Source organism: Leptosomus discolor, chromosome 2, assembly GCF_034619465.1.
Source record: "Leptosomus discolor isolate bLepDis1 chromosome 2, bLepDis1.hap2, whole genome shotgun sequence".
NCBI lineage: Eukaryota > Metazoa > Chordata > Aves > Leptosomiformes > Leptosomidae > Leptosomus > Leptosomus discolor.
In genome coordinates this window covers 64,717,172-64,736,363 of record NC_141392.1, presented here as the reverse complement: position 1 = coordinate 64,736,363, position 19,192 = coordinate 64,717,172, and the positions used below count along the sequence as shown (strand labels likewise).

General features: G+C 41.5%; 1 protein-coding gene across 1 annotated transcript; it reads left to right on the top strand.

Annotated features, from left to right (window-relative positions):
• The first annotated feature begins 6,267 nt into the window (after window positions 1-6,267).
• On the top strand, window positions 6,268-16,137 carry TBPL1 (TATA-box binding protein like 1). The gene is made up of 7 exons (XM_009950676.2): window positions 6,268-6,297; window positions 8,236-8,422; window positions 9,052-9,134; window positions 10,031-10,094; window positions 11,798-11,901; window positions 12,003-12,097; window positions 14,907-16,137. The coding sequence occupies exons 2-7, from the start codon at window positions 8,288-8,290 to the stop codon at window positions 14,975-14,977; spliced, it is 552 nt and encodes a 183-aa protein (XP_009948978.1). The 5' UTR covers window positions 6,268-6,297; window positions 8,236-8,287; the 3' UTR covers window positions 14,978-16,137.
• Window positions 16,138-19,192: the final 3,055 nt, after the last annotated feature.

Sequence of the window (19,192 nt, the reverse complement as noted above, 5' to 3'; positions counted from 1 at the left end):
GCACTGTCACTGGTGTACTCGCAGCTGATCTGAAGAGAGAATCTGAAATAACTGTTCTTGACAAGTGAACCGAGTAAGGCCTTTCAAGGATTAAACTGAATCCAGCAGAGGAAACCATCCCAATTCCGAAGACTTAAAAATTTACATTTCATACTGTTCCCTCTATCCTAATTAAAGCCGTTTGCTATCATTTCACACATGGAAAGTGCATAATTACAGAACCTCAATTTCACAAAATTGTCAATACAGTGAATACTCTGCACTACATACATATACATGTGCATATATATACTTTTCATATAAGGATTGACGTGTCTTCACAAACCTAAAGTCGACCAAACAACTTTATCTCATTCTTCAATCTGGGTGGCAGGTCCTTAATTGGCCACACTGCAGCCACACACATTTGTTCCTGGGTTCCCAAATGAAGCACAACAAAGAGCTCTTCCAAGAGACAATGCAAGTGTAGCTGAAAGGCTGTTCATCACAGGCTCTGCTCCCTACAGACAGCATAGGTGGGACAGTGCCAAATTTGGAGGACTGTCCTGGACAGAGAGAATCAGTGCCACCCCAACCACCCCCACTGTGTCCTCGTGTCCCCTTCCGTCTCTCCTCAAAGACTGCACCATAGGCCCACTTTGCAAAGATTAAATAAGCTGCATATTGAAAGAGTGCAAAGCAGCAGTCTTACTTTAATCATTTTAACATTAAAACCACGAAAACATTGCGGAGGGACACGCAGTCCTCAGGGGACTTGGGAATATTTGAGGCTTCTCAGCCACCTGCTCAGATCTTTGTCTCACTTGAGGTCAGTAGTCTGCTCACACACCAAGATACCACAGTTTACTGCTGTGGACTGTCCCTTTAGCACCAAATTAAAAAAAAAAAAGAATTAATTTTTTTAAAAAAATAAACATCTTTGAAGCATTTCTAAGTGGCAGTGGCCAGAACCCCACTGCAGTGCAACATACATGTATGCAGCAGCAATAGTAGCAGCAGGTTGCTGTGAGTCCTCACTAATGATTGCTGGATTGGGCCAAGACCGGACCAAGGTTTGGCCAGGGTGCACCCAAGGAGCAGCCAAGCCAGCGACCGCGGCGTGTGCCGCACTGAAGCGGTTCAAGGGCGAGTAGCCTCACAGAAATGCCTGGTACGGGCCACGTTCACATCTGCAAACTGGAGCACCTCTCCCGCCGGTTTGCTGGCAGTGTGGCTGGGATCGAGCCCCGACCAGCAGGCCAAAAGCCGCGCACCACGGGCCCGCCGGCAGCAGCCCTGCGGGCAGCCGCTCCCGGGGCGGCCCACGGCCAAGCCCTCCTGCTGCGCAGCCGGAAACGATTCACCGAAGAAATCCCCCTCCACTGCGAAACTGCGCGGCCTCGGCGGCTCCCGGGGGAGCTCTGAAGCGCCCCGGCCGCTCAGGAGCCGTTCACGACGTGCCCCGGCCTGAGGCGCTCAGCTAGTGCCAGCGCTACACCAGGCGGCGGGCACTGGCGGGCTCCAGCGGGCCCCAGCGCCGGGGAGCGAGAGCCAGGGCGGTAACTGCCCGCCTAGGCCACAGCGGGGCGGCCCGGAGCCGCCCACCCGCCTTCCCGGCCCCGGGCGGTGCCGCCGCCCTCCGCGCCTCAGGGGGCGGCAGCTGAAGGCGGAAGTGCGCTGCTAGCGCGGCCCCTTTCCTCACCTCCCGCCGCCGCGACTTCCGGCGGCCGCTCTAGCCGGCGCCGCGTCTATGCCCGCGGCGCTGGGGGATGTTTATTGTCGCGGGGAGTCGGCCCAGGACCCGGAACGCCGCCGGGGGCCAGCGGCGGGGCGCCTAGCTACCGGCACCCCGCAACCGGCACCCCGCTCCGCCCCGCCCCGACCACTGCCGCCGCCGCCGCCGCCCGCCCGCCCGCACGGTAACGGCTGCCGCCCGCCGACGGGCCGCGCTCCTCCTCCTCCCTCTCCTCCTCCTCGCCGCCGCCTCGGGGGGCCGCGGCTCGGCGGGACCTGCAGCCTCTATCCGTTCGGCCCCCGCTCCCCGCCCCCGGCTTCCTCCGTCCCTTCCCGGCCGAGGTGAGGGAGGCGGCGTGGGGCCTCCCCCCGCCCCGCCGCGGCCCTGCCGGCTCCTCCCGCCGCGGTGCCGTTCCCCCCCGGGGCGGGCGGGTGGGTGGGTGCGGAGCTGGGGCCGCCGTGTCGGGGAGGGGAAGGGGGCAGAGCATCCCCCAGGGGAAGCGGCCCCTTCGCCGGCAACCGACGAGGCTTCCCCAAGGGGCACCGGCTGCCCCGCCGGCGCCGCTCCCGGTACCGGAGCGCAGGCATCAGCCAGCGCTGCCGAGCGGCGGAGACCGGCGTGCCTAGGCCGCCTGCTGCCTGCGCTTTGTTTCTGCTGTGCTGGCCGGAGAAGTTTGGGGCTGGGGTTGAAGGGGCAAAAAAAATTATTATTTGTTAACCTGAGTGTTGCGACACTGGTCCGTGTAGGTCTTGGAGTGAGACTCCCAGTCGTGGGGATAGGGAAAGTACTTGGTTTCCTCGGTCGAGACGCACCAGTGATAAATGTTTGACAGGGAGGGGGGCAAGAGGCTTACCTGTGGTGTGTAAAATATTTTGTAACAGGAAAAGAGATTTTTATTTTTCTTACAATGTTTTATCAAGTTGGAATAGCCACCTAACCTGTCGGTTCAGCTTTTTGTCATACTTAGGACAATTTTCCACATATCATAAAGATCTAAAGGATTGTTCTTAATGCTTGGCCTTTGACTATTACTGGGTGTTATAAGAGAAAGATGGCACAAAATTGGATGCAAGTGAATTTCGCTTTGAATATGAACGGACCTTTTTGATGAGAAAGATTTGAGGAAAATGGCCTGTTACAAAATATTTAAAAATATGCTCTCTGGTCTTGTTCTAGATCTTTGGCTTTATTCCTGCAACTGGATTTGTGTTGGAAACCCCCGGGTCCGTGGGGTGCAGTAGTTTATCAGAGAGATTTGACAGCAGGATTGGGCATTTGTATCCTACTTGCTTGTGGTGTAGAATCATAGAATCATTTTGGTTGGAAAAGACCTTTAAGATCATCTATTCTAGGTGGTCCTGCTCTGGCAGGGGGGGTTGGACTGGATGATCTTTCGAGGTCCCTTCCAACGCCTGACATTCTGTCATTCTGTGATCTAGTATCATCATTCTATGCATTGGTCTAATTGGACAAATCCCTACTTTAACACTGTTTTTTATGTGTATTTGGAAATTTTCTCCTTCTCCAAAATATATCTGTTTCATTCTGTAGGAAATAGTCATGACCATGCAAATCTTGAAACGTGAGAATGTTAGCTTTAGGATGGCCTTTCGCTTTAGGGATGATTTAACTTGCCACTAGAGACAACAAAAAGTAAAAGCATGCCCCACAAGCTCTGTGGCTGTAACCAGGGAAGTTGTTCGGACCAGAGGATTTTCTATACAGGCAGTACTAGCTATGTTGCTCTTGGTTCTGGGGAGTCATTCGCCTGCCACCGTGACTGTATCGTATCTGAGAATTCAAGCAGATCTGAGAGGTCTGTCACCTCCAGAGTTTCATATGGACCTGTTTCCTGAAGGGCTGAACACAAATCTTAGAAAATGCACCTTCAGTAGAAGGGTGTAATCGACTCTCCTTGTTCCTCATGGGCTTTATTTTGTGTGTTGTGTGTTCTCTGTTCTCATATGGAAACCTCATATGGTGGTTCCTGTTAACTTCTTCAAAAATGCTTTTCAAGCAGGAGTTTGACAAATGCCTACTGGTGCAGTAGTGACAGATACCCCTTCAGCTGGGCTGTTGGAACTGTTCGTGAGGGTTAAAAATAACCAGTAGGAGTTGCTTCTACTTAGGCTGCTGGTGAAAAAGGTGTTTATTAAACTGTTCTGACATTAACATAACCATTGTTAGATCCCCCCCATCTACCTTTATAGCTCTGAGTTTCTCGGATCAAAGGTAGCCAAAAGCTTAAAATAATACATTGTTTATATACCCCATCCCAAGTGCCTTTCCTCTGTCTTTGATGATGATGGTGTGGTTGGTTTGGAAGTTTCTGAAGACCGAGAGCTCTGGCTTTTTTTAGATTGTAAGATTTCAGCGCAGGGTGTTTGTCTTCATGTGTGTTTATATAGTATCTAAAATAGTATGGCTGTGGTCCTAACTGGGGATGTATGGGTAATGCTTTGTTTAAAAACTTGAGTGCTCATTCCTTCCTCCAAAGCATTTCTTATTCTGGGAAGTTTCTCTAGTTTCAGTGTAGAATACATTACTTTGCAGTGTCAAATATCCTTGAGTTTTGTTGTTTTTATTTTTATGTTCATTATCATGCTTTACCTATCTACTTTTTTTTTTTTCCCTTCCTCTTTTTTCTTCTTAGGGTAAAATTCCAGATGTATCCCTGAAATCTCTGTTGAAAAGAAAGAACAAACTTTTAAGATTTCCTTGATAAAATAGTACAAACATCTGCAGAGATGTGTTTAAGCTTTTTTTTTTTTTTTTTTTTCTGTCAGGGTAGATTGTGTTAAAGCTAGTGCAAGAGAACTTGAGATCAAAGTTGGCTAGTTTCTTGCACCGGAGAAAGCTGAATGAAGTACATAATTTAAAAGAAATGCTGCATATAGACTAGTAAATTATTTTATTTTCAATTTTAGCCTGTTATTAAAGTAGCATTAATTGGCAAAACAGTTTTAGAAATGAGATTTAAGCTGCCAAAATTCTACAGTCCGGATGAGAGAACCTTTGGGCAAAATTAATCAACAAAGCCTAAGCTGAGCTCAATAAAATCAACTTGGGCATTTGCAAATCCAGAACTGCAAAGAACCAGATGTTTGGTTTCTACTCAGTCCCTCTGTTCTGCAAGCGTAACTGCATGAATAGTAACAGGCTTATACATAAGGCTGTTGCTTGGTCTCAGAATGTGTTTGTAAAAGCATGGGAGCATTATTTTCCCCATTTTGCAGATAGAAGATAGAAATGCAGAAATTCAGGTTTTGGGAAATAACATAATTGGTCAGAGCTATGGAGCAGGAATACAGTAGTGTGTACCAATATCACGGAAGACAGGAGAAAACTGGGAAAGAGTAGAATCAGAATGTTGTTTAGGACTCGTGTGTTCCAGCTAGTCATGCTACTGGGCACGTATAAGTAAGAACCATTTATTTTCTTTCTTTCTTTCTTGGTAGCAGGATGTCTTTTCTCTAGATTTTTTTTCTTTGTTGTCAGTATGGTATGAGACATTTAAATGAATGCTGCAGGCAGAGGCTGTAATAGGTTGAGTTCACTCATTGCTTGGACAGAAGTATCCAAGTCTAGAAACATGTTGGTTTACCCAGTATGTTTGGGTACCAAGCCATGCCTTGGAAAAGGTTAATGTTGTATTTGTGTACTAAATGGGAATGGGTGTATTCAAACAGCGCTTAGATTCAGGTTCCCAAAGAACATGGGTAGTATTTAGCAGCAGCAAATAAAAGCGTTTTCTCAATACAACTGAGAAAAACTTGGCAATTAATATTTGAAATGTTCAATATTTGAGTGAAAAGTATAACAATTAAATGATTCTGTTAGATCAAGTAACATTAAAGTAGAATAAAGACAGTTTTCAGTATTTTTATGCTTTGTTCAGATACTGCTTGTATAACATACTATGTCCCTTTTTAAATGAATGTCACAAAACGTAGTCTAGAATACTAGCTACAGCTCAAATTAAATTTCAAATAAAAAAGTTCCTCCCTACATATCTGTTGTCTTGAACTTTCAGAACATGGCTAATTAAAATGGGAGCACACTACTGTAATGTTGTGTAGTTTTTCTCCCATTAAAAGCTATGCAAGTACTTTTAACCAAGATACAACATAATTGCTGAAAACATCCTTACTGTCAGCTCCACAGCATATTAATGTTCTTTTTTCCTCTAGATCCCCCTTTAACAATGAATCTCTTTCCTTTTAAATTGTAATTTTCCTCTCTTTCAACTACTTTTTCCTTTGTTCTGAATGAGCACGTGGCTCTTCTCCCCGAATCTGTTCAAGACAAGCCATCAGAGTTTTATGGGGACGTTATGGTACAGCGTTAGGTTTGCTTAGAGGTTCGCAACCTTTCACGGCTGTTACGCGTGACGGTGTTATTCTTTCAGAATGTAGAGATTGAGGGTGCTGGTAGAAACTTGCTCATAATTGGGAGACGATGCTGATTGGCGGTATCTTGTTTTCTTCTACGGCAGTTGTTCCTGGGTTCCAGTAAGTGAACTTGGTGAGAGCCAGGAGTTGGAGCCAGGGTGGAAAAAAAATGCCTCTCTGAAGATGCCACAGGTTCCAGCGCCTTGCTCTGTGCTGGCCCTGCCTGCATGCCGTTTGAAATCTGCACATGTGCTATCTTTGGATCTGGTGCCATAAATTGCTAACCCAATCTGTAGTAGTCCATCAAAACCAGATGGGATAAGTCATTTCTAACTTTGAGGATTCATACAATTTTTAGTTAAAAAAAAAAAAAAAAAAGGGATCCGGGAGTACTAATTAGTTACTGTTTGTTCTCTTCTTTGCCTGTTTTCCCCCTCACCCCCACACATAACCTTTGTTTTTTCTAGTTTTCTGTTGCTTTCTTCATCTCTTTTCTGTTTTCCCCCATCTTGCCTTTTCTTATATTGGACAAGTCAACAATTACAGAATAATTCTTTCAGGGTAGCCAGCAACAAGCTGCACAGTAGAAGCAGCAACCCTCACAGCAGCTGACCCAGTGCATTATGCACCTCTGCCGTGTAGATCATTACTTCTGTATTGTCAGTGAGTTCTCGTCCAAAGGTGCACCTTGAGTGAATTCTCAATTAGGCTACTGCGTGATGTTTAGGAAGTCATAGTCGGATGAGGATACTGGTCATAACGTTAATTTTGTATCTTGAAGATTTCTGGTATAGAACGTAGGGCCAAAACATTTAAAGTGATATAAATGCATTACAGTCTGTTAAGGGTATTGTTGTTCTTGATGCATAGTCTCATGCTTCTTCTATGGCAATGACCGTACAGAGCATCTCATATATTTGATTATTTTTCTTTTATTTTGCTCTTTGCTTTCTGTTGTGTTCAATTTGGATGAAATAAATACTAAATTTTTAGATGAATGTATCAAGATAATATTGCCTCTATTTCTTAGGCTATGCTTAAGCTACTTCTGGAGTAAAACTGAGATTTTTTTTCGTTCTACAAAGAAAAATTTTTCAATAAGCTACAATATTTTTATGTAAGTCCTTTTCACTGTATCCCGATGTTCTTGCTCTTTTCCCCTCTCCTTTCCCCAAATACTTCACCTGAGATTTATGTAAGATTTCCGCTGTCTTGGCTTTGGTATGCTTACAGAAGAGGTGTCGGGCAGTCTCGGGCCGGACTGAGCGGTAGCCCAACTCCCTGTCTTATGATCCTCCTCCCCGGGTTGGGGTGGGCGTTAGGAGCGTCGCCTTCAGACCGGACGCTTCCTGGCTGCCTTAGGTTTGCTGGGCGTGCACTGGGCAGCCATCCCGAGCCTTCACAGTTACCCATGCTTTTCCTCCGAAACACTCGATGTTGCTCCGCACATACAATACGTTCATTCTGTGCGGTTCCTGTGGGCAGTGCAGAAGCGGGTGGGAGGCCACTGCGGCTCAGCCCGGGCTGTTGCTGCCGCCAGGGCATTTTGTATAGGTCGCATTATGCTATTATGTGGGGAGAGGTAGGCCAAAGTGCTGGGTGAAGATGGGAAAGCTGTGGCAGCAGGCTGTCGACAGGCCGCAGTTCGCGTAACCGGTGTTTAGTTCAAAGTTACTCAGCAGGCTCATCCATTCCAACACAAACGTCAGGCTGTTCAGAATTATCAACTTCAGCAGTCAGAGAAGTGCATTTCCCTGAGGTGTCTAATGACATCCTCAAATGAGCTGAGGAAAGATTATCCACTATGGAAAAAGTTTCAGTAATCTTTACTGTGTCCTAATATAGTTGGTAAGAGTTGTAACATATTTAACTGTCAAGTTTAAATATTATATATATATGTGTGTGTATACACACTATTTTTGTTAAGTCTGACAACATGGCTTTAAACAAGTAACCTATTTTCTAGCACGCAGGATGCAGACACCCCCCTCTCCCCACACACAGTTAACTTAAATGAGTCAGAGTGTAGTCACTTCTACTTCTTGTCTCATTTAAAGGATAGATGTATACAGTGGCATTAATAGGCAATTTTCTACTGGTATGTTTAATTTTATCATTTTTGTTTCTCAGGATGTGATCTTCGTGGTGAGCTGGAGCGAAAACTGAGTTGCAAATCACCCCAATGGATGCGGACAGTGATGTTGCATTGGACATTTTAATCACAAATGTAGTGTGTGTTTTTAGAACAAGATGTCATTTAAACTTGAGGAAGATTGCATTAGAGGGAGCAAATGTGATATACAAGCGTGATGTTGGGGTAAGAGATTCAACATACCTCAATTATCTGGTTGTATGAATGTTCCTTAAGCTAAACACCCTTGTGTCTGATATCTGTGTATGGTGGATAGAGAAAAGCATAGTTTTATTTCTGTATTTCTGTCTTGGTAGGCATTTAATCTGTCATACACTAAACGTACAGTAAGGGGAGTGGGTAAACATTGTCTCAGAAGACTGCAACTAGTGAGGTGAATATTTGGTATAAGGTATGTGATGAGACCTCTTACACCTTGGGGTCCATTTTGCCTCCCAAAATTTGATGGGTTTGTCAAGAAAATATGTCCTGATAAGGAGTCAACAAAGTGGGAGTCACTGTAGTAAGAAAAAATTTAGCACAATGCTCGTGGCTTTCAGCTTTTTATTCAGAGAAATTGTTTTAATCTGTTTTGTGAACACTGAATCACTGGCTGAGATATCCCAGGCTTATTTTGCACTTGTCAGGGGTTGGGTTGTCTTTTTTTTTTTTTTTTTTTTAATTACTGAAAGATGAAGGAACAATTCAAGGCTATTAAAAATAAAGAAGTTGATTTTTTTTTTTTTCCCAGTATGAAATTGAACTAACACTAACTCCCAATTCTTTTTTTTTTTTTTTTTTTTTTTTTTTTTTAGAAAGTATTAATGAAGCTTAGGAAACCTAGGATTACGGCCACAATTTGGTCCTCAGGAAAAGTTATTTGCACAGGAGCCACAAGGTGAGTTCATGAAGATTCTTTCTCTAGCTGTAAATTCTTGTGCATTTTAAAATACCATGTTGTAAATGAAGATGATGGCATGAGGCAGTACTTGCCACTGGTAAGATTCACTCGCACTGGATCACATGTAGATCCTTGCCAAGCTACGCATTTGAGAGGAAGTTTTCTATGTGAAGCATCTGCCTCAGACTGCGTTGAAATCTTAAGCAACATCAGTTCAGCCTTCTGGGAGAGCAGAAGGGAAAACTAGTTTATGAAGAAGATCCTAGAGATTTAATTTGAGAACTCTTTAAGAAGACTCTGGTTTCAGCAGAACTGGGAACTTGGGAAGGGATGACCCTTTTTGAGGGATAGGTCTTACTCTTTCATAAAAGCCCACGTGAATTTAATCAAGTCATACAGAGTTGAGGGACTGGAAAGCAGCAAAAGCAGACTTTCAGATCAGATACATCTGAGACTTGCTAAACTCTTAGCAGCTGAATTCCTTTAAGGTATGTCTGCATTGTGGGGTAAGGATAACAATAAATTTGCATATGTCCTGATGTGTTTGATCTCTGTCTCAAAATGGGAGATGATTGTTCCGGATGTTAACTCCAGACTACCTATGATCACATTTTTAGTATCATGTATGATCAAAATAAGTCTCCCACTTCAGCTGGAGCCAAGTGCCAAGATATTCTTCAAACAGGGCATAAAGGATTCCATTTGAATATCTAGATAGTTAAAATATAATACGTAGAGTAGGATAAAATGAAGACTGTCCATGTGATCATGGTTCATGTGCTACATGATATAATGGTTCATTTTGTAGTCTTGAGTAGCTGTTGTGGTATGTGTGCACACAAATATGTACTCTATTTCTGTTAATGCTAGATTCTTTTCTTTCTCCTTCATAGTGAAGAAGAAGCTAAATTTGGTGCCAGACGATTAGCTCGTAGTCTACAGAAACTAGGTTTTCAGGTAATTCTAATGACAAAAGACTTGTATGACTCAAGCAATGCTGGTAGTCCATTTTCTAGAAAGAATCAAAAATGAGGGAGCATAAATTTAGCAGTGAGTGCGTTTTCACTTAGATGCCCCTTTTGTGTTGGCGTACGTTTTCGAGGTGCTGGTTAAAGAGAAGCTGTTTTATTTTGTCGATTTGTGTTTTGTTTGGCAGCTCAGAGTAGTGCTTCTTCACTGGCTAATGAACAACAAAATTTGTTTAATAAGTGAACCACCCACAGATGTTTCTTGGATTGAATTTACAATATCTTGAAAGATTTATTTGGAAGGAGTGCTGAAAAATATAAACCTAATTGTCATTTGAACATAATTTTCCCTCGTATCTGATGGAATAGCAGATACATACCCATCTTGTTAAGGACAAGTTTAAGCCTTTTTAATTAAAGAGGGGGAAAAAAGTGCTTCTGCACAGCAGGAAATAAGCCAAAGAAAATACTTAAGAGACGAAACCCCTTTTTTCTGGGTGTGGGTTGACATTACCAGTCAGAAACACCACTTGTATTTCATAGTAAAGGTTGAAAAACAGCAGCGTGAATGACTTCAAATGACACATTTTAGTACTCTAAAACTTCCTGGTAGTCCATTGTGCTGTTTACCCACCGTTTCAGTTTACGGGTAGACAATTAAATAGACACGGTGGCTGTCCTTTGGCAGGGAGAGGCTGCCTTTGATTGTAGCGCATAAAGGCTGTGGTGACGGGCTGTGCCAGTAGTGCTGCACCAGGCCCAGGCAGAAGTTAGACACTCTCACTGTCACGAATGCATGCAGTAGGCTCAGCCCCTTGGAAGTTGGAATGGAGCATTACATCAGTGAGGTGAACAGTGCTTCCAGGGTGGATGCACCAAGCTTTATAATAAAGTGAGCAGTTTAAGTGGAATATATGTATTGATAGTTGACCTTTTATAAGGGTAAGTTGCTTCTGCTGGTAGTATCCTTCTAAAAAGCTTTGACTGAGGAATGGTAGGTTAGGCAATCTCAGAAAATGAACAAAAGTTTCTTCAGTGATATTGCCAACGCTGACTTCTCAGAAGTCAATTGTTTAGGCATTGTCTGTTGTCTATTTTATTGTCATCTGAGATGGCTGTGGTAAAGAATAACTGAAAGCCAGTACTTCGAGCGGGGTTTCAGAAAGTAACGGAGTAGGAAAACGATTTGCACTACCGGCCACTAGAGATCTGGAACAAAACAATTTTCACCTTTTTCCTTATTCTTAGCTTTAATTAAAATGGTGTATAGCAACAAGGCATTAAAGAAGTTTTCAAATTGCGTAAGAGTCTTGTAACAATTAAATTTAAGCTTTTCTCTGCTTACTTTGATATTCTGTGAGCTATTTAATTTAGTTTATTTTCAGTTTGGAGGCGTTTAGTACAGCAATACGAGTTGTTTCTGTGTCTCCTTCTTAAACTGTACTATAACGATATAATACAACTGTGAAGTTGTTCAACAGTTACTGCACCACAGAAGGATAAAGTAAGTGATTTGAGTCCATTAAGTACTGTTTAGATTCCTATCAGAAATGCATCAATTGCAAGGTTTTCGTTTTGAAATCTCATTAAAATATTCTAATTAATATTCTTTGAACTTGTTTTTTGTAACCCATACCTTTGCCTTGCTGTGAGCTGAATTTCTAATATCTTCTTTTCTTCTCTTTTGAAAAGGTAATTTTCACAGATTTTAAAGTTGTGAATGTTTTAGCAGTGTGCAACATGCCCTTTGAGATCAGATTGCCAGAATTTACAAAGAATAACAGACCTCATGCGAGGTACGGTAGAATTTTAAAGAATTATTGTCTTGGTGTACTTCTTAAGCTTTTCTTTTTCAGTTCTAGATCGTATCTTTTTTACCTTTCATTTTGTTTTCTAGTTATGAACCAGAACTTCATCCTGCCGTGTGTTACAGAATAAAAACTCTCAGAGCTACCTTACAGATTTTTTCCACAGGCAGTATCACAGTTACAGGTATTTTGATGTCAAAAATAAATATTTAACTTGTTGGGAATATTTAACTTTAGGGCTAGAAAGATGTTTAAACCAGTCAAAAGATATGTTGAAGGGATTTTGTTTCCCAGTGCTAGCACCTAGTTTGGTTTTGAGTGAAAGTGCCAGAAGAGTTGTAGAGAAAGTGTTAATATTGGTAGGTTCAAAAATTGCTTTGAATGTACATAGTCTGTTTTTTCTAAAAACGAAAGTGAGATAGGACTTGAGAATGCAGGTATTTCTTGTTTATTTAAATATTCAAATTTTCTTCCTTTTTTTTTTGTTGGTCCATAGTGCTGTAAACTACACTGCATGTAGCAGTAACATCCCTTTCATAAATACATGTTTCCAAACTAGAGATTTACGGAAACATATAGGATGGCATAGCATTTTGTCACAACTGAAGTTGACCGATACTTGCAGTTCTTCAGACTTGTGCTTTTTTCTGTTAAAGCTCAACTGAGAGAGAACCACCACCTGAATCGTAGGGATCGGTGATTTTTCCCGTGTAATCAGAGATGTGATTGTTCTGGGTTTTGGCAATGCCATGCCATGTGTTTTCCTCTTTCTTCCTAATTTTCATTTTCTACTCTGTGTTATGTTTGCTTGTGAGGTGTCCACCACAAGTTTCCAGACATGAGAAGTCAGGTTTTTTAGAGAATACCTGTTAAAATGGTCCAGAACCAAACCCCATCACCTTGTATCACTTCAGTGGGAATTCTATCTTGCGGTTGTTAGAGCTCAGCTACTAGCTCAGAAGTTGGGTAGGGATTTTTGTTTTCAGACCTTAATTCCTTAACAAGTACCTAGGCTTTATGGGGAATGTTTCTCACAAGATATTGGAAGAAGTGTTTTTTAAAGAAGACAAACTGCATCAGATTTGGTAGTCTGGAAATATAGGGCTAAAGAGTATTTCAAGATTGCAGTATATGTTCTGAACAGAGCAGCTGGTCTAGCCAAAACTAGAAACTGATTTAAAATAAATAAGAAGCTTGAGTATCACTGCAGTAATAAAAGGCTCTCAGTGTGTCTTGTCAGTCTCCTAATGAGATTTAGCCTTTCTGTAAGATTCTTACTTCTTTTCAGAATTCTTTTCAGAATTGTCCTTTCAAATACGAAGGCAAATATGATAAACATCAAAGTTTTACTTCCTTCTAGTTTACTTGTTACAGTGAGTTTGAAATATCTCAGACCTCTGTTGGTTTTGAAGGCTTCTATTTTGCCTAGACCTTTCTTCTAGGGGAAAAAAATGTCTGGTCTAATCTCACTGTACTCTCTCTCAGGTGCATTCAGATGAGGTTCCTTTTGGCCCTTCATGTTTCTGTGGTACTAGTACTTGTCATGCCACTAACTCAAATCATTTTATTCGAGATACATAATTAGAAATGTTATTAAAAAAACAGGAAGGTGAGGTATTTTTAATGGGACAAGTGAGTTACATTGAGAAAATAAAATAAAAAGTACTGATACGTAATAGGAAGAAGTATTAATTTTCTTCCTCCAAAATGAGCAATGAGGGGGTGGTTTTGGGGTTTGGTTTTGTTTTCTTCTCTTGTAGTCCCTGCAATGATGATCCAGTTTTTGCATCTCTTCAACCCTACAGGGAGCAGCATTTTTTAACAAGAATTATTCGCCTACTCATACTCTTGCTTTCTGAAAGCTTTCTCTAGAACTTGCATTTCTGCAATAGCAGACAAATTTATGGAAGGTGCAGTATCTGCCCAGAAGGCAGGTATCTTTCACCAGGCTTGGAAGAATCCTATTCCATTCCCTTTTCTTTTGGACTGAGTGTGTAAATTAAAATAATATTTCCAGAATTACTTAAGTAATTTCTAACTTGGGTAAATATGTTATTTATTAATTTTGGGAACCATTTTGAACAGTTTTCTATGCTTGGAAGAAACTTTTGAAGTCTAAAGGGAGGTAAAACCCCCCCCTGAGTTCACAGTCATCAAAGCACGTGAGAAATTGCTGTTTTCATTTATCTGCATCACCAAATTTCTATCCAGGATTAATTTGTTCTTGCTTATTTGCAGTCTTAATTGCTCATTGCATAAAATGGTCTAGTACCATTAGAGAGCATCACTAGTTCATTCTTCCTTTTCTTTCCCCAAATGCTCGTAGATCATTTTAGGCAACCTTCATACACTTCGTCCTGAGACAGTAACCATTCCCTGGCTTGCAGGTTTTGTCCTGAGATGGTGATGGAGCTGTTTGCAAAATCCAGACTAGAAAGTAATAGTCTGTAATTTTCAAACAAAATAACCTTGATTGAAACATACTTAGTTAAATCCAGCATTATTTAGCAGTAGTTTTTGTTGGTATGTTTTTAAAAGAAGGGATAAATGTGGCTAGGCTTCGTGTAATACAGATTCCTAGAAGATTAGCGTAAGTAAAAGTATTTCTTTTACCTCTGCCACTCAGCCTCTGCCTTCTTCTCTGGGCTGACTGTTTAAGCCAGTAAATCAAAAAGCACACAAGTTGTTATGAAATTAAATGACAGGATTATTTATTTGTAGTCTAGCCATTGACCAGAGTAGAACATCTTGCAGATTTCATGTGAGAGTCTTTTCTTGTAGTAAAAGCAATCAGAGGAACACCTTCTTAAGTTGGGAGGAATGTGGGAGAAATTATTTTTGTCCACAGTGTAAAGTTGTGGTAGCTAAAAATATTAAGGTTATTTTTAAAATATTATTGTTGTTTTAATTTCTGATTACCTGAATTTTCTCTTCCTACTGTGTTTTTGTTTGTTTGTTTGTTGTGGTTGGTTTTTTTTTTTAATACCTCTCAGGGCCAAACGTAAAGGCTGTTGCCAGTGCTGTGGAACAGATTTACCCATTCGTGTTTGAAAGCAGGAAATAAATTTTATAATTCGCCACTTGATGGTTTGGTTCCCTAACCAAGCACCTTTAAAGACTGCTGCACATTGGACTAAAAGCAAAAAGGAAAACTGGACCAACCATAGCAGAGAAATAGAGACTCTTTCACTTGCTCATGGCTTTTGGATTTTACTCTTAACAGTGCTGTATTGTAAAAACGGAAGTTTACAAGATATGAAATTGCTGCTTTTAAAAAGACATTCTATTTATTTTTGCAGTAATTTCTGTGTATTCATAAGCAAAGCTGTCACGATGTGCACTACCTTTAAAACATTTTTTTTTTTTTAGTTTGAGCTTGTGTTTTATTTGTGAATAGTCTTTTACATTTTTGTATGCTGAATATTGGGCACCAAAGAAGCTGTAAAAGTTATCTTTTTCACCTGATGAATGTGCACAAATAAAAGTTTGGAAAATATTTCTCTTCATACCTGTTCCGTTATATTCCTTTCCCTTTTTCTATTACAGTTACAATTGTATAGTTGCAAATTAATTTGAAACAATGTAAGAATAGTCTTTTGCTGATACCTTCTGTTTCTATTTGTAGTATGTGTAAAACTTTGTGTGTGGGTTAGATTGAAGTCTATGGTAGTTACGTATGTTTATCCGAGGATGAAATTTGGTTTGTTCCCAGTTCTCTTAACTACATGCCAGACTTCAAGTATTTTCTTGCTGTTACGTGAAGACATTTCTAAATACAAAGGCCTACAGCAAGTGTTTTCCTATAGATGATGAGGAAATCTTATCAACTAAAGAAGCTACTGTAGAAAAACCAACTGCCTTGTCCACCTGCTGGATGCAAAAGGAAAAAAGTTACTATGTGAGCTTCGGTTTTCAGGAAAGTGGTGTTGTGCTTCAACTCGAGAAGATGGTGTGGTCATGCTAATCCAGCCCCAGCCTATTGCTGAATGATTAACACAGACCTTTTCTACACTCTTCTTACTGTATAATGTTTTCATGACAGGAACTGCCAACAAGCAAAGAAGCTTGATTCTGGCATGTATTATTATTGGTATTAATCTTGGACTTGGAAGCCAGTAGATGTTTCTCTCAGTAAGTGCACATTTGAAGCGGAAGAGAGGTGAATGCTTAAAAGTAACTGCAAATGCTACTTTTAAAAAGATACAATAAATATGTATAAATGTACATTATGTCTTTTTTCCCTATCTCACTGAAGACAATTGTAATACTACTGTTGTGTGCTGCAGGTAATATACAGTCTTAGTGGGTGCTAAAATTAGTAAACCATGAGCTGTTACTGTACCAGAAGTCACAGCTGCGAAAGAAAGGTGGAAGAACATCCTGGAGAAGCAGATGCCTAGCATCACGTATTTAATCTGTCTGAGGGGATGGTATAGAAGTTGGGCCTGTCCATAGTGACTCCGTTTGGAAATTAGGGGAAGGAAGGAACAGTATGGGAAATACTCAGCCAACCCCCTCAAAACAATAAGAAAGAAGCAAGAGTTTGCCACAAGCCTTAAGTAATATATTCATAAAAGCCCTTTTAAGCCCAGTGTAGGTAGGAAAGAGAGGACTTGTGACCATGAAATTACTCAGTTGAGTTCAACAGCCATGGAATTCATGACAAAGAGCAGGGAAAGGGATTGCTTGCTTTACACAAGCTTTCCAGTTTGTGTAGAAGGTAACGTGGACCTGCGCACTCCTGACACTAATGAGGATTTTGTGAAAAGTCATGGAAAGCAATGGACAAACCGCCATTAGGAACACTTGTGCGTGATTATTATTGCAATTTAAAAAAGAAAAAGCAGAAGGTATTTGAACAATGAACAAAACTGTAATGGGTTTTCCAGGAACAAAGCACAGTCCTAAACGGATGAATGAGGATTTGGCCATTATAACTACACTAGCTGCCTTAGATTAGGCTTGCCTCTTTTTTATTTTGGTTCAAATTGCAAAGCACTTGAGTGCTACCAGTGAAATTCTGGAGCTTTTATGAAGCATATGTCTCCTAAATTTATTTATGGAGAAAGAGGAACATTTTGCTTTTTTGTTAGCACTGTCACACAGGAAGAAAACTGCCTGTTAGAACAAAAATGAAAGGTAGTAATAAGCTGCAATGTAGTAAAATGGGAACTGTTTCTTTTGAAGTGCTGCTCGGATCCATGCTAGCGGTTTGAAGCCTTTGTAACAATCCATAAGGGAGCCGAAAAGCACGCTACTAAACTTGCAGGGTAGTACTGAGAGAGAATAATAGCAAATAAAAGACTCTTTGAAATGCGTGCTCACCTATCCTAGCTCCAAGGGAGCCTCAAACTGTTTGTGACAACGTTTTAGAACCGCTGATGACGAAGGGCAGTCGGCAGCGTTCGCTTACACTCAGGGATGTCACTATTTCCCATCACTGCTCTCAATCAGTAGGGCCTGGAAGAAGCTGCTGCTTGTTTCTACGTGTGTACGTACGCACACAGCCCCCCTCCCCATCTTCGTGAGTTGGTCTTTGTTTCCTTTGCGTGTTGAGCTGCCTCCGCCTGGGCACTTGCTATTAACTCCTGCAGTCGTGATGCGGACCCTAGGCCAGACAGCGTGCCCCAGCGTGCAGGCTCTCACTTCCAGGGTGAGGAGCGGTGCTTTGGATTAAACTTAACTGTCAATCAATCAGCTCTTCCTCAATGGCTGTGTCTTCTAGAGCACTGTCCATCTGTCCCTGGATTCTCCAGGTGGATCCCATGCAAAACTCTGCACAGTGCTCAGCTGTGGCACCAGCAGCACCATGAAAAGTTTCTTTCACATTCCTTGGTTCTATATATACAGCCTACTAAGGGCTCCTTTTTGCAGTAGAATGGTAACTCTGACTCATTGCTCGCTTGTGAGTTGTCATAGCACTAGATCTTTTCCTGCAGTTGCTAGCTCCGTTTTATCTTTCTCTGACTTGCAATTAGCGTTACCAGAGCAATTTGCACTTAACGCTTTCAGAATTGTATCCTGCTTTTTTCAGACCCTTCTCAGGGATTTGCAGAGCTCTGAATTCCAACCCTGCCTCTCCCAGTTTAGTATTGCCTGCAAATTTAATAAGCATATTCTGTTCTGTAATCCAGTCCTGAATAATTTTAGATCTGGGACAGAGTGCTTCAGAGTGCTTCAGAGATCCAGGGATATGATTTGTAAGACGCATCCCTTTTTTTCCCTTGTGTTTTCAGTTGATGAGGTTGGGACTGCCAGTTCTGTGTCATCAGATGTGCAGGCTTTGCAGTACAATTAGGGCTGCATTTATAAGGCTAAGTCTGTAGGACTGCAGTTAAGACTACAGCTATAATGATTTAAAAAGCCTTTGACTACAATATCATTACCTTTTGGAGGTATCTGAAGCTATCAGGGTCTCTGCAGTTAAACCAGTGTTGAAACTATGCCTTCTTCAGAAAAATAGGTATTTTTACTTACCTGTTTCTGCACTAAATAGGTGTGCATGGGGGAAGTTTAGAGGAGCTTGCAATGAACCCAAAACCTGTAAGGTGGGGAGACAATTTCTATGGTATTTTCCAAGTTAAATTTATTTTTGTAAGAACGCTCACAAAATTTATTACAGCAGAGGTTGGTTTGGGAAGCCATGATGCTGAGAAAGATTTTGCAGAAGCCCCTTTCACTACATGTGATGTGATAGAAATTGTAAGCTGGTATGGTCTTGGACTGCATGTGCAAAGGTCTACTATCGAGAGGCAACAATCAGAAAACAGTACCAACAAGAGCAAAGGGGGGTGCTATTGGAAATGCGGGTAATCCACTACCTGCTGAAGTCACAGATCAGGAAAAGGATGAATTTCCTGCAATACAGTCTTACTGAAAATACATTAGATTACTTGGTTTAATCTCAGGCACTTTTTAGTATAAGAATGATGTTGGTAAACCAGCAGTGTATTTGCAAGACTACCCAGAGCCACCTTAATGTTTCTTGTTCTGAAGCTCGTTTAGTAGAACGCACGATACTGATAACTGTCCCCCAGCCTAAAGCAGAAGCAGGTGCAAGATTTCAGTGACATCAATGCTAAAAAACCGAGGAAGGTACTAACATGCAGAAACCCTGAAAATGGTGTGTTCAGACTCTGTTTTTTGACAAGATCATTTTACAAGTGTTCAGAACTGATAATGGAATTTGTAGGTTTTATAAAAAGAAAGTATCACTGTTGATCTAAGGAAAAAAGCTTTATGGTATTAGCAGATCCTGCAGCCCTTTGCTGGCACTTGA

Coding starts and splice junctions, on each gene's coding strand:
- TBPL1 (XM_009950676.2), top strand. CDS start 8,288: ATGGATGCGGACAGTGATGTTGCATTGGACATTTTAATCACAAATGTA. Junction 8,423..9,051: donor TATACAAGCGTGATGTTGGG/GTAAGAGATTCA, acceptor TTTTTTTTTTAG/AAAGTATTAATGAAGCTTAG. Junction 9,135..10,030: donor ATTTGCACAGGAGCCACAAG/GTGAGTTCATGA, acceptor TCTCCTTCATAG/TGAAGAAGAAGCTAAATTTG.